Source organism: Ostreococcus lucimarinus, chromosome 21 (genome assembly GCF_000092065.1).
Source record: "Ostreococcus lucimarinus CCE9901 chromosome 21, complete sequence".
Lineage (NCBI taxonomy): Eukaryota > Viridiplantae > Chlorophyta > Mamiellophyceae > Mamiellales > Bathycoccaceae > Ostreococcus > Ostreococcus sp. 'lucimarinus'.
In genome coordinates, this window is record NC_009375.1 from 88,229 (window position 1) to 101,350 (window position 13,122).

General features: G+C 60.8%; 6 protein-coding genes across 6 annotated transcripts; 4 read left to right on the plus strand and 2 right to left on the minus strand.

Moving 5' to 3' along the window:
- Positions 1-117: 117 nt before the first annotated feature.
- Positions 118-1,775, plus strand: OSTLU_19190 (predicted protein; the record flags this gene model as incomplete). The annotated part of the gene is made up of 1 exon (XM_001422766.1): positions 118-1,775. A coding segment is annotated over one exon (1,658 nt), but the record flags the coding sequence as incomplete, so codon positions are not given.
- Positions 1,776-2,085: 310 nt separating this feature from the next.
- On the plus strand, positions 2,086-3,216 carry OSTLU_36723 (predicted protein; the record flags this gene model as incomplete). The annotated part of the gene is made up of 1 exon (XM_001422767.1): positions 2,086-3,216. One exon carries the CDS (start codon positions 2,086-2,088, stop codon positions 3,214-3,216), a length of 1,131 nt encoding a protein of 376 aa, XP_001422804.1.
- Positions 3,217-3,384: 168 nt separating this feature from the next.
- Positions 3,385-6,234, plus strand: OSTLU_19192 (predicted protein; the record flags this gene model as incomplete). The annotated part of the gene is made up of 1 exon (XM_001422768.1): positions 3,385-6,234. One exon carries the CDS (start codon positions 3,385-3,387, stop codon positions 6,232-6,234), a length of 2,850 nt encoding a protein of 949 aa, XP_001422805.1.
- Positions 6,235-6,286: 52 nt separating this feature from the next.
- OSTLU_29673 (predicted protein) lies at positions 6,287-6,918 on the minus strand (the record flags this gene model as incomplete). Its single annotated transcript, XM_001422856.1, has 2 exons — positions 6,287-6,701; positions 6,809-6,918. The coding sequence occupies 2 exons, from the start codon at positions 6,916-6,918 to the stop codon at positions 6,287-6,289; spliced, it is 525 nt and encodes a 174-aa protein (XP_001422893.1).
- Positions 6,919-7,119: 201 nt separating this feature from the next.
- Positions 7,120-9,699, minus strand: OSTLU_25921 (predicted protein; the record flags this gene model as incomplete). The annotated part of the gene is made up of 1 exon (XM_001422857.1): positions 7,120-9,699. The coding sequence occupies one exon, from the start codon at positions 9,697-9,699 to the stop codon at positions 7,132-7,134; it is 2,568 nt and encodes an 855-aa protein (XP_001422894.1). The 3' UTR covers positions 7,120-7,131.
- A 193-nt stretch (positions 9,700-9,892) lies between these two features.
- Positions 9,893-13,104, plus strand: OSTLU_48152 (predicted protein; the record flags this gene model as incomplete). Its single annotated transcript, XM_001422769.1, has 3 exons — positions 9,893-9,991; positions 10,147-11,956; positions 12,050-13,104. Coding segments are annotated over exons 1-3 (2,937 nt in total), but the record flags the coding sequence as incomplete, so codon positions are not given.
- Between the last annotated feature and the right edge of the window lie 18 nt (positions 13,105-13,122).

Genomic DNA, 13,122 nt, shown 5'->3' on the forward strand with positions numbered 1-13,122 from the left:
CGTCGACGCGTCGGTGCGCGTCGCGCGGACGCGCCGACGTCGCGCGGCGCGCGGCGCGTCGCGCGCGGTCGGCGATTGTGAATCTCGATTGACACAGTTTGGTAAACTCGCGAACGAATGGCGCCGGTGTTCGACGGATCGACGACGAAAAAGCGACACATCTCGCTCGGAGGACGGCGAAAGGATGAACCGTCGACGCAGCGGGCGCTGATCGAGAGCGCGCGCGAGGCGCGGGAGCGGAGGGCGGCGCAGAGGGCGACGGCGACGGCGACGGCGACGGCGCAGCGGTTTCGACGAGGCGCGCGGGAGGTTAGACGCGCGAAAGCGGCGGTGAGGGAAGCGTACGCGAACGCGAGCGAAGGTGTGATGGTTGATGACGCGTCGTGCAGGGCTTTGGTGTATTTTGGTGATGGATGGAGAGATTGGGCGGCGTGCGCGGCGGCGTGTGAACGGTTGTACGCGGCGGCGACGACGACGACGAGCGTGGCGCCGAGCGAGGCGTTCGTGGAGAGATGGGACGACGCGATGCGGGCGTCGGGCGTGGAGCGCGCGCGATGGGTGATTAGGATGCGGAAGATGGTGCGGTTGATCGTGGGGTCGCTTCGAGCGACGACGCGCTTGGAGGAGACGACTGGACGCGACGTCGCGGAGACGCACTTAGCGAGCGCTTTGTTGGCGCTCATGGCGAGAGATGACGCGAGATGGAAAGATACTGGCGTTCAATTGTGCGCGACTCTGTGCTCGAACGATGGTTTGGAAGATGTGCGAGAGATTTTGCTCGATATTTTGAGAAATCAAAGTCGCCGCGACGACGTCGTTCGGGCGGCGATGCTTAGGACGTGCGAAAACATCGCGCGGTGTAGCGGTGACGACGCGAGTGGTGCGCTCGCGTCGATGCTCGCGACGATACCCGGGGTGTGGGACACGTTCGGGCCGGAGATTCATTCGAGAGATTTGTGGTCGTTCGTCGTCGACGCGTTCAAGTCTGATCGTCACGTCGACTCGGTGGCTACCGTCGCACTCGAGACGCCGCTGAGCGGCGTCGACGCCGCGCTCGGGAACGTGTTGCAACTCACGAAAACGTTCATAGGTACGATGGACTTTTCGCAGTCACAGAATGTCGTCGTCGCGGTGACAAAACTCATGGAGTCGTCTGTTTTGAGCGGCGCGCTCTTTGCCACAACGCCGAACGCGATGGAGGACGAAGACGATGACGAGGGCGGTGCGGACGACGACGACGACGACGACGATAGCGTCAAGATTGACTTACTCAATCTTCGCGCCGTGCGCGCGGAGGCGCGTAAAATTCGACGCGTGCCCCCTGACGTGGACATGGAGGCGGTGCGAGCCACGAGGACGTGGATGCAAACGCGCGAATTCTTCGGCGACAACGCGTGTGTCGCGCGACTCGTCACAACGATCATGCCTGCGAACGACGCGCAGCGATGCTTAGTAGGCATCGAAGGGTTCACGCATTTCGCGTGCGCGTGCGACATGGTGCTCAGAGGCGCCGAGCGAGCGTCGTTCACGCGCGTGCTCACGTTTGGCACGGATTGCATCGCTCAACTTTGGCCCGCCCTCGAGCATTGGAGGCAAACTTCCGGAGGTGGGCAAGAACGCTCGTTCCGCAGAGCCTTGGGCGTTTTCGCAAAGTTGTACAACACCTACACCGCTATTTCCGACGATGAAGAATTTTATCGTCTGGGAAAACCGCTCGGTCTCGAGGCGACGACGCGTCTCGTCGCATTTTTAAGAGACACGCTCTGGACGTTGCTGTGGGTTGAACGGGGTCCGGATGGCACACCTTTAAACGCGCTGTCTTTCATCGACGAATATTTCGAGGCGGAGACATGGCACGCGTGTTCTATAGCGCTCGCGCGCCTGCACGATCGCAACGGGCGTCATCAATTTATGAACCCGCTCGAGTTTCAAGTGCGCGACGCCCAAGTGGACATCCCAACGCTTTTGCAAGAGGCCCGCGATGCAAAATCGCGCGCGTCGATGCTTTTGTGCGGTGCACCGTGTTTGGTACCGTTCGAAGTGCGCGTGCACAAATTCATGGACGTCCGTCGTCGCGAGCGTCAAATGGGCGCCGTTGGTTACGCCACGATTCGCGTAAGACGCGGGCACTTGCTCGAAGACGGCATCGCCGGTCTTTCGGATAAGCTCACAGAGACGCTCGGCGGAATCATTCGCGTGCAGTTCATCAATCAGCAAGGGCTCGAAGAGGCTGGCGTCGACGGCGGCGGTTTATTCAAAGATTTCTTGAACGATTTAATTGCGGAAGCGTTCGATCCGAAATTCGGCTTGTTCGTCGAGACGCCCGAGCGCACGCTCTACCCGAATCCAGCGTCTGAGTTGCACGCGGGCGAGCGACACTTGCAGTACTTTTACTTTCTCGGCGCCATCCTCGGCAAAGCGTGCTACGATGGGATTCTTCTCGACGTTCCACTCGCTGATTTCTTCCTCGCCTCGCTGAAAGGTCGACACGTCGAGTTTAACGACCTGACGACGCTCGATCCCGAGCTTTATCGCAACTTGGTTTCGCTCAAACGCTACCAAGGCGACGTCGAGGATTTATGTCTGTACTTTACCGCCATCGATCGAAGTGGCATGGAAGAAACTGTGATCGAGCTCATCCCGAATGGCTCGAGCGTACCGGTGACGAGGGCTAACGTCCCGCGGTACCTTCATTGCATGTCGATTTATTTGCTTCGAGCGCAAATCTACCGCCAACTTTCGAGCATGAAGGCGGGCTTTAGCATCGCCGTTCGCAAGCGTTGGCTCGACATGTTCACCCCCGCCGAACTGCGATTACTCATATCAGGTAATCGCACGGGAAGCATGGACATCGATGACATGGCGGCAAACTGCGAATACTCTGGCGGCTACGAGGCGTCGCATCCGACGATTCGCGCGTTGTGGCGCGTCATGCGTACGATTTCCCCAGACGACCAACGTTTGGTGCTCAAATTCATCACCTCGTGCAGCAACACACCACTGCTCGGGTTTTCGCATCTCGAACCCAAACTGTGCGTGCATCGAAGCGGTACCGCGGGCACGGACGCCCCCGACGCGACCGCGGACTTGACCAGGCTTCCCACCGCCGCGACGTGCATGAACCTTCTGAAACTACCGCCGTATTCTTCCGACGACGCGTTGCGCGAAAAATTAATGTACGCCGTCAAGTCCGGCAGCGGCTTCGATTTATCCTGAGAAGTTTCTACTAGTGATCACTCCAGCAGAGTTTGTATCGATACGCGCATTCATTCATTCATGGCGCGTCCGCGAGCCGACAGCGCGTGTGCTCGCCGCTCGCCGCTCGGCTTCGCGTCGAGCGCGCTCGGATCCAGGCACCGCGTCACTCACCCGCGCGCGCGGGACATGCGCGTCGACGCCGCGCACACAGCGCGCCCGCGACGCGTGCACTTTCTCGTCGACGCGCGCGCGACGCGCGAGCGCGCGAGCGCGACGCAGTCGGCGTCGACGTCGGGAGCTGATTTTAAATCTTCAACTTGGAAAACCTTCGCGCGCCGCGCGCTCGAACGCGCCGTCGACGGGCGCGCGGGCGAAGACGTTGAATTTACCGTGCGCGCGTGCGATGGGTCGGTGCCGCCGCACGCGTTCGACGCGCGGGCGCGAGAGGCGACGGGACGACGCGGCGATGAGTTTGGAAAGTTTCGGCGGTGCGACAAAAACGCCGTCGAGGACGCGTTCAGGACGTGCGAGACGACGTGCGGGGAGTATTTAGAGACATTTACGAGCGGCGGCGACGTCGCGGCGAGCGACGAGGATGGACGGGGGGCGATCGAGAGTTGGTTGGTGAACGCGACGCGGAACGTCGGCGCGGCGACGAACGATTTCGCCGCCGCGGGCGGCGGATTCGCCGCGACTTTCGCGGACGACGACGACGAAGGCGAGAAGTACAGCGCGTTATTCATCATCACCGCACTCCCCGAGCTGTCGGAAGCGGAAGCGGCGAAGGTTGATGCGAAGCACGTGGCCAAGTTGTTTAAAGGCATCGAGGAGAAGTTCAAGCGAGACCGCGTTCGAGCGCATTTGTTGTACGTCGGCGACGGACCGACGGGCGCGTTCGCGGACGTCTTGCAAGAGACGTTTCATAAATTGAATGGTGCGGTGATATCGCTCGATGTCGCGAGCAGACTCGCGTCCTGGCTGCCGCTGTATTCGACGCTCTCGGCGCTGAGCCGCGGTGACGAGGCGAGCGCGTCCACGACTACGGTGGAGTCGACAAGTACGGTGGACATAATCGTCGAGACTCGAGACTCGCAATCGGCGCATCGCTTAGGCGAAGCCCATCAAGCGCGATATCATGGTCGAGGTGACGGTTCGATTGCCATTGTCGGTTTCATCGACCGCGCCGAAGCGCCCTCAGCCGCGGCGCTGGCTGTTGAAACGCAAACCATTTTGTGCTTTGACGACTCGCCGATTCGTGCGCTTATGGCGATGCTTGTACTAAAAGACGCAGTCGCAGTCGTCCGACGCGATGCTGGGAGACACGAGCAGATCGCGATTCTAGAGCCGTTGACGTGTTCGTCCTTCATCGTCACTTCCCTGAAGACGACGCCTGGCGAGCTGTGCCCGCGCGCGTCGGCAGCGAAAGCGAGCGCTCGGAGCGAAATTGTTAAACTCGCGTCGAGGCGAGATTGTTTAGCGTCACTCGAAAATGTGCACGTATTGCTCGCGAAGATTCGCGAAGACGTGCGCGAGAAGATTGTGTCACCTCCGGCGACGCAGGATTCTTTAGCGTTGACGCAACAAGTGTTGTCGATGGACGCTGCGACGCAGAGCTCAAGTGCGCCGCTGATGCCGGTCGATGTGAACACCCTTGAGGAAGCTTTCATCGCGGACCAGCGAATTGGCGTGCAACAAGATGCCTCTCGGTTGGAAGCTTGGTACGGCTCGCGCGATTTGGTGCCAAAGACTCGAGAAATGTTGCGTCGCGTGGAAGATAAAGCGACGAAATCTTCAGACACCGCGGGCGAACTCTTGAATAATCTCGATGAACGGTTCAAGGACATGCTCAAACGCCATAATGGCATTGTTTCGCCGCCGCGAAAGTCACGAGCGCGACGATCGCTCGCGTCTACGCTAACGGTGTTTGCAATGGACGCTGACGTGCCGCCATGGACTGGGGATGTCGAACAGGCGGCGCTCGAGGAATACGAGTCATTCGTCGCTACGTTCAGCGCGCTCGAAGGTGGGGACGGATTGAACGAGCCGAATCTCCATGATTTCGCTGCCAAGATTATTTATCGATTCCGCTTGAGCGTGGGCTCGAACGAAGACGATAATCTCGTCGAGCGACTCGAACGCGCAATCGCGAAGAATTCAAAAGAGCTCAAGGCAAAGTACGTCGGTGTACACTCATCCAAGGCGGCCAAGCGGCTGGAGTTCATATTACAGATGCACGTCGCGCTGCAGTTGGCTTCTCTCAAAGTGACGCAAGTGCGCGATGAGAATGGCGCGGACGCGTGCGAGGCTGTCGAAGAGCGCGCCATCTCGAAGAAAGAGCAAAAGAAACTCGTCAAGTCTGTGCAAAAGTTGGTGGACGAGATTCATTTTCTTCTTCAACCCTGCGGCGTCGAGGGCGTGCGCTCGTTGATGGCGGCAGAGTTGACTCCACACTATAGCGGATTCATACCAGACACTTTGCGAGTGTTGCAGCGCGATCTCGGCTTGACCATGGAACCCGACGCCGGCGGCGACGCAAGTGCCGTCGCGTTGACGCCGTTTTCTCCCGTGCCCGCGCTCAGGCGCTCACCAAGAAAGCCGAAAGCACCGGAAAGACTCGCACCCGCAGAACCGGCGCCGAAGCTCAAAATTAAGGCGAAACCGCACGAGGGCTGGCATCACCTCGCGCGTGGGCGGAACAACACGAAGGAAGTCAAGGTGTCCGTCAAAGATTTGAAAAAGCCGACGTTCGCGCATCCGCGACCGCAAACGTTTCGCGGCGTTACGCGCCATTCAGCTCTCCAAGGTGGCGCCACGCCCGCACCGAGCGGTAACCGCGCGCTATCGACGCCCGCGATAGTGAAATGCACGCCCATGGGCGGCACCACGCCCGCGCCGATGCGCGGGGGACCGCGAGCAATTGTCGCCGCGACACCCGTCGGCGGCGCGATGTCGACGCCGTTGGCGAATCGTGCGCCCGTCCGCAAGCTGGCCGACGACTTCACGCCCGCGAAAAGATCGCGACTGCACAATACATAGCTTCGATCATCGTTGTACAACACGTATTCACAATAAACTAAGGGAAAATGCTCTAAGGGAAATATTCGCGTTCTCGAAACGCGCTGGCGCCGAGCGCCATCGTGAGCTCTCTGGCGCGAGCGATATCCACGCCGGGCGTTCGCGTCGTCGTCGCCTCTACCTCCATCCCGAGTTCACTACATCGTTCAATGAACGCCAACGCGTCTCCTTGCGTCCTTCCGTCCCTCGGCGCCATGATTCGCGCGTACTCATCCGGATCCGCGCTCGCAAAGTTAACCGTCACGCTTCGCAATCCGGCGTCCCGCAACGCGTCGCACACCGCCACATCCACCAGTCCATTCGTCGCGACGCGCGTCGCGATTCCGTGTCTTCGCGCTCGTATCTCTCGCAGCGCGTCGCACAGCACGTCGTGGCGCAGCAACGGTTCGCCGTATCCCGCGAAGACGACGCCCGGGTCGCTCTCGCCGCTGCGCGCGTCGTCCAGAGTCACTTCTTTCGTCAGCGCGGGGTCCGATCGAGCGCGAGAGACGCTCGCGGGTGGAATCGAGCCGCGCGCGCGGTCGCGTCGACGCACCTGCTCGCGATGGGCGGCAGCGCGTCGTAGAAGGCGTCGATGACGTCGACGAGTTCAGCAGCCGTCGGCTCGGGCTCGGTCAGTAACTGAAACTTTGACGACGCCGGCATCGAGAACGCGGGTCCGCGGAGTCGCGTCAGCGGCGTCGCATTCGTTTGGTTGGTCAACGCGAGATACAACGCGCCGCGAAGGGTGTAGGCGACGCCCGGTCGCGCGAGGGACGCCATGATGTGCCGGGACGGCGGGCGGCGCGCGGCGAGACGCGAATTCGTTCGACCGGACTCGCTACAGAAGTCGCCGCGACGCGACGCTACGAGCTAAAACTACTTGTACAGAAACGCCACACCGCTCAAGAGTGGGGCGCGGGATTGCGCCAGGGTGGCGTACACGGTGACGGATCCGCGCTCGCGCGCGGGGGACACGCAGTCGATTTCAATGTTTTCGCCCTGCGCCGAAGCGACGGTTTCGACGACGGCGACTCCCGCGGGGCGGGCTTGGACGCGCGTGGAACCAAAGTGGCACGTAAGCATCTCACTCGCGACGGCGATGGAGAGCGTGGCGCGAACTGGCGTGCCGCCGAATGTCCAACCGCTCGCCGCGTCGACGGCGGACATGTACGATTGCGCCATGGACGTCAACGCCACGCGCGTGTGCGAGGCGGAGGCGGTCGATCCGGTGGGTAATGCTTTGGTGGAATCGCACTCTTCGAAACACGGCGTCACCCAACGCTCGACCACACCCGTGGACTCTGCGAGCGGAGACTCGCACATGATCAACGCGCTCGAAACAACGACGCCACCAGAGACGCCGGCGCCGCCGCCGAACACGCACAGCGATTTCGCGGAATCTATCGTTCCCTCGACGTGCGTGGATATGAGATTCGATCCCGTGATTGATATCACGTCTACCGGTCCCCAGGTCTGGCGCGGATGCGCGCCAGTAACCGCGTGGTCTTCCTTGACTAACAAAATCGCCGGCGGATCGAGCGACGCCGCGGCGGCGTCGCGCGCCAATCGCACGACGACGAAGCCTGGGGACAGGAGTGCGGGCGTCGGACAGTGCACTGAGGGTGCGACGTACGTACCGACAGTGGCATTTAAATTTCCTGAACCGAACACGCACTTCAAAGTTCCCACGGACAACGTCCCGAGCTGTTGATGATCCCCGACGATTATTTTCGCCGTCGCCGCAGCGAGGTATGTCGTCGCCGGCGTCAACCACAACGGCGGCGCGACGTACGCCGACGTCGTCTCCGCGGTGACTGGAATAGTCAACCCGTACTGTACTAAATCTACCGACTCCGTCGCCCCGAACCCGAGCATGAGCGCGCTCTGCGACGGCTTCAACGCCGGTGTCACACATTCGGCAACTGTCCCGCTCATATATCGCGCGTGCACGGGACCGACGGCACCGAAATGACATCCCGAATACGCTCGACTCTCGCCTTCGTCGGGATACGACGTCCCAGTGACTTGTAACGCCACGCCACCCTGATGCGTGATCGTCAGCACGTCCACGCTCGTGATCGTTGGCACCGCCACGGGGGCGACGTACACGGAGCGAACCACCGCGTTCGCGTCGGCGCTACAGCTAATTTTCACCTCTCCCGATGTCCAAGTCGGGGTGTCCAAACACCGCGCGATAGCGCTAGATACGTACACCAATCGTGAAGTCGAGGCATCGGGATAGGTGCACACGCAACCGTCATCATAATCGAAAGAAAAACCTGAACCTCTAACGAAGAAATTGCCGCCGAGGACGACGTCAAACGGCGTCGCGCCGCTCGCGACGTCTAGCGTCGGATTCATCACCACCAAGCTCTGTGCCTCTTCCGCGGGCTCAAGTGGGTCGGTTGTCTGTCGCGTTGTTTCGGTAAACGCCACGTTCACGGTCGTCGTGAGTACGAAGCGACCGTTGCCGATGCCCAAGCGCAACGGCACGCTCGCCGCCGCCGCGCGCGCGGGCGAGTAGCACGTCGCCGTCTTCGACGCCGTCACGCGCGCGTCGATGGGGCCTATCGTGCCAAAGAAGCAACTCAAAAAGTCTCCGTCGTCCTCCCCGCCGACGGTGCTAAAACCGTTCCCCGTGACCAACACGGGCGTGCCGCCCGTGACGTTGACGCTCGACGTGGCGCTCGTGAGCGAAAAGTCATTCGTCTCCAACACAAATCCCAACACTCCGCGCGATCGCGGAGGTATGGAAACCGTCTGATTCGCCGTCGTCGCCGCGAGCGCATTCGCGTCGTACTCGCTCTGCGACGCCGTGAACGTCGCGATCACCATGGACGAAATCTCCCCGCTCGTCAGCGGCGGCGTCTCGCATCGAATCAACGCGCTCGACACCACGTCCACCCCCACGTGCGTCACCGGCTTCGTCCATCGCACGCTCACCGCCTCGTGCAAGTGCTTCCCTTGCAAATAAAACACCTCTCCCCCGATCTCCGGCGCGTCCGTCGGGTACGCGTTCGTCACCGACATCTGTTTCGCGAAATTAAACGTCTCGCCGTTTTCATTCATCGGCGCCGTCGTCGCCGCTCGGTTCGCCCTTCGCAGCGTCAGCCCCACGCTCACGAACCCTCCTCGATCGTCCGCGTGCCTCGGGCTCAGGCACACCATCGTCGCGTGCCCGCTCTGCGTCCCCTTCGACGTCGGCGCGACGACGGCGTCGTCGAACGCGCACGCCGCGTCCGCGCTCCCGCCGTACCCCTCGCCCGCGAGCGTCACCAGCGTCCCGCCCACCGCCGGCCCGACCTCGGGCGTCACGCAGTCGATCGACATCGACGCCCCCGGGCGCAGCGCGACGACGCACGACCACGACGCCGCGATCAGCGCGCGCGCGAGCGCCGTCGCCGCGACGCCGCGACGCCGCTTCGCTCGACTCGACCGCGGCATCTTCTTCAACGTTTCGCGCCTCGCGCGCGCGATCGGCGCTCGCGCGCGCGACTCGGACGCCATCAGACGCGCACAAAGATACGTGTGCGCGTTCGCATCGCGCGTTCGAGCGCGCGCGAGGGCGCGCGCGTCGCGGAGTCGCGAATTTGTGACGAATTTCCGTTGACTCATCGGGACGATCTGCACTCGACGACGCGACGCGACGCGCGCGCGCGGCGACATGGCGCCGTTTCTCGGTGGTATGCGCGGCCTGACGGTGTTCGTGCAAGACGTGCGGAACTGCAGTAATAAGGTGCGGCGAGCGCGCGCGCGCGAGGGATGACGACGACGGGCGAGGGCATTCGATCGAACGAAACGACGCGCGGTGACGCGTTGAGCGGCGAGAGCGCGAGAGAGAGGCGCGCGGACTGACGACGAGGGTCGCGCGCGTCGCGAACGCGAACGCAGGAGCAAGAGCGCGCGCGCGTGGAGAAGGAACTGGCGAATATTCGACGGAAATTCAATAAGACCCACCGCGCGCTCACGGCGTACGAACGGAAAAAGTACGTGCTGAAGCTGCTGTACATATACATGCTCGGGTATAACGTGGACTTTGGACACACCGAGGCGCTGAAGTTGATATCGGCGTCGTCGTACGCGGAGAAACAGGTTGGGTACATGACGACGTCGGTGATATTGAACGAGAGAAACGAGTTTTTGAGAATGGCCATCAATAGCATACGCACGGATGTGATCTCGAGCAATGAGACGAATCAGTGCTTGGGGTTGTCGTGCATCGCGAACGTCGGGGGGCGGGAGTTCGCGGATTCGTTAGCTGGGGACGTGGAGACGATTGTGATGACGCCGACGATTCGGCCGGTGGTTCGGAAAAAGGCGGCGCTGTGTCTGTTGAGGTTGTTTCGTAAGAATCCTGAAATTTTACTCGCGGAAACGTTCGCGTCAAAAATGACCGACTTACTCGACGCCGAGCGCGATTTGGGGGTGCTCATGGGCGTCTTGGGTTTGTTGCTGGGTCTCGTGCAGCACGATTACCGAGGGTACGAGGCGTGCGTGCCCAAGGTCATCGCGTTGTTGGAACGATTGACGAGGAATAAGGACATTCCGCCCGAGTATTTGTACTACGGTATTCCCTCTCCATGGTTACAGGTGAAGTGCATGAAGATTTTGCAGTACTTTCCCACACCAGACGATCAGGCGCTGCTCGATTCGCAGCTCATCGCCATGCGAAACATCCTCACCAAGACGGACACGGTGAAAAACTTCAATAAGAACAATGCGCTGCACGCCATCTTGTTCGAGGCGATCAATTTAGTTACTAGCATGGACTACGCGCACGAACTGTTGGACCCGTGCGTGGAGATTCTCGGGAATTTTCTCGACATGAAGGAACCGAATATTCGCTACTTGGCTCTCAACACGCTCAACGCCCTCGCGGCGATGGCGGATTTGCGAGAAGCCATAAAGGTGTACCAAGAGCAAGTCGTGGCTGCGTTGCACGACGCGGACATTTCCATTCGTCGCCGCGCGTTGACTTTATTGTTTTCTATGTGCGATGCTTCCAACGTGCACTCTGTCATCGAGGAGCTCATCAAGTACTTCGTCACCGCTGATTTTGACATTCGCGAGGAACTGGCGCTCAAAACGGCCATCTTGGCCGAGCGCTACAGCGTGAACGATCGCATGTGGTTCATTGAGATCGCGATGCAAATGATAGACAAGGCGGGCGATTTCATCAACGACGACTTGTGGCATCGCATGGTGCAAATCGCAACCAACGACGCGTCGCTTCACGGTCGCACGGCGCAATTGATGTTCGTCAAGTTGCGCGACGAGGGCGCGTCGAACGAACTCATGCTTCGCGCGATGTCGTACTGCATCGGAGAGTTTGGGTATTTGCTTCCCATTCCCGCGTCGCAGTACGTCGATCTCTTAGTGCCACTGTTCCAGGATACGGATGAGGTCACGCAGGGCATCATGCTCACAGCCTTCGTCAAGGTTGCGATGCACAAGAATTGCGATCAGGCGTCGATGGGTAAGATCGTGAAGGTGTTCACCGACATGAGCTCATCGTTTGACGTCGAGTTGCAGCAACGTGCAAACGAATATCTGAAGCTCTTGCGTCTCGGACCGAACATGCGACCGATTCTCGAGCCCATGCCCGAGTACCCTGAACGTTCGAGCGTGTTGGAGAAGCACATACAAGTAGAAAACGTCGCCTCGGACGTCGCCGCGGGAGTTCGTAAACTTGCCATGAGTGGTGTCGTGACGGCGAGAGAGCAACCCCGCGCTCAGGCGCGGTCGGCGCCGGCGCTTCCTGCAGCCGCAGCACCGCCGGTCGATGCCGTCACAGATTTGCTCGGCAACTTGATGGGCGACGGATCTTCGGCGCCGGCGGCGCTTCCGCCGTCGTCGACTGGGATGAATCTCGACGAGCTTCTCGGAAACGCCCCTCCCGCACTTCCAGCGGTAGAAGAGCGTCTCGCACTTCCGAGTTCCACGTCACCTCCCGCGGGGCCGGTGACGACCACATCGTCCGCAGACGCTTTAGACGATTTACTAGGCTTAGGCGCGCTCGCGGCGACGCAACCGCCGCCGGCGACGCACGGCGACGCCTTAGACGCCTTTGGAGCTCTGGGTGCGCCGGCGCCCGCGGCGCCGGCACCGACGCAACCCGTGGCACCGGTACAATCATTGACGTCGAGCGACGGTATTCAACCCACGGTGAACGTTCAAGACTGCGCGAAACGGTTCCTCATCGCCGACAACGGCTTGCTGTATGAAGACGCGAACGTACAGATTGGCGTGAAATCGCAGTGGCAAGGGTCTCAAGGTCGCGTGATGTTCTACGTTGGGAACAAGTCCGCGAGCGCGGATCTGCAAAACTTCAGAATGGTCATACCGTCGATCGAAGGCTTGCGTCACAGTCTTCAACCCTTCCCCGCGTCCATCGGACCGAAGCGCCAGGTGCAGTTGATGTTGCAAGTAGCGATTACGTCGGCGTTTGCCTCGGCGCCAAAACTCGAGTTTTCGTACACGTCCACCGCCGTCGCGGCGGCGTGTGCCAGGTCTCTGGAGTTGCCCGTACGTGTGACCAAGTTTTTGAGCCCGATGACCATCGCTTCGCCGCAAGAGTTCATCGCCAAGTGGCACCAGATGGCGTCCGCCGGGCAGCAACAGAAAATTATGGACGTGTCGCAGCAGTACGCGACGAGCATCGAAAGCGTGTCAAACGCCTTCTCGGGCATGCGGCTCGTCGTACATAAAGGCTTAGATCCAAACCCCGCAAACTTAATCGCGGGAAGCCGGTTCGTCGGCGAACGATGCGGTGAAGTCTTTGTGGGCGTTCGCGTGGAGAGCGACGCGAACGTGCGCGGACGATATAGATTCACCGTCGCTTCGATGGACGCCGTCGCGGCGGCTGCG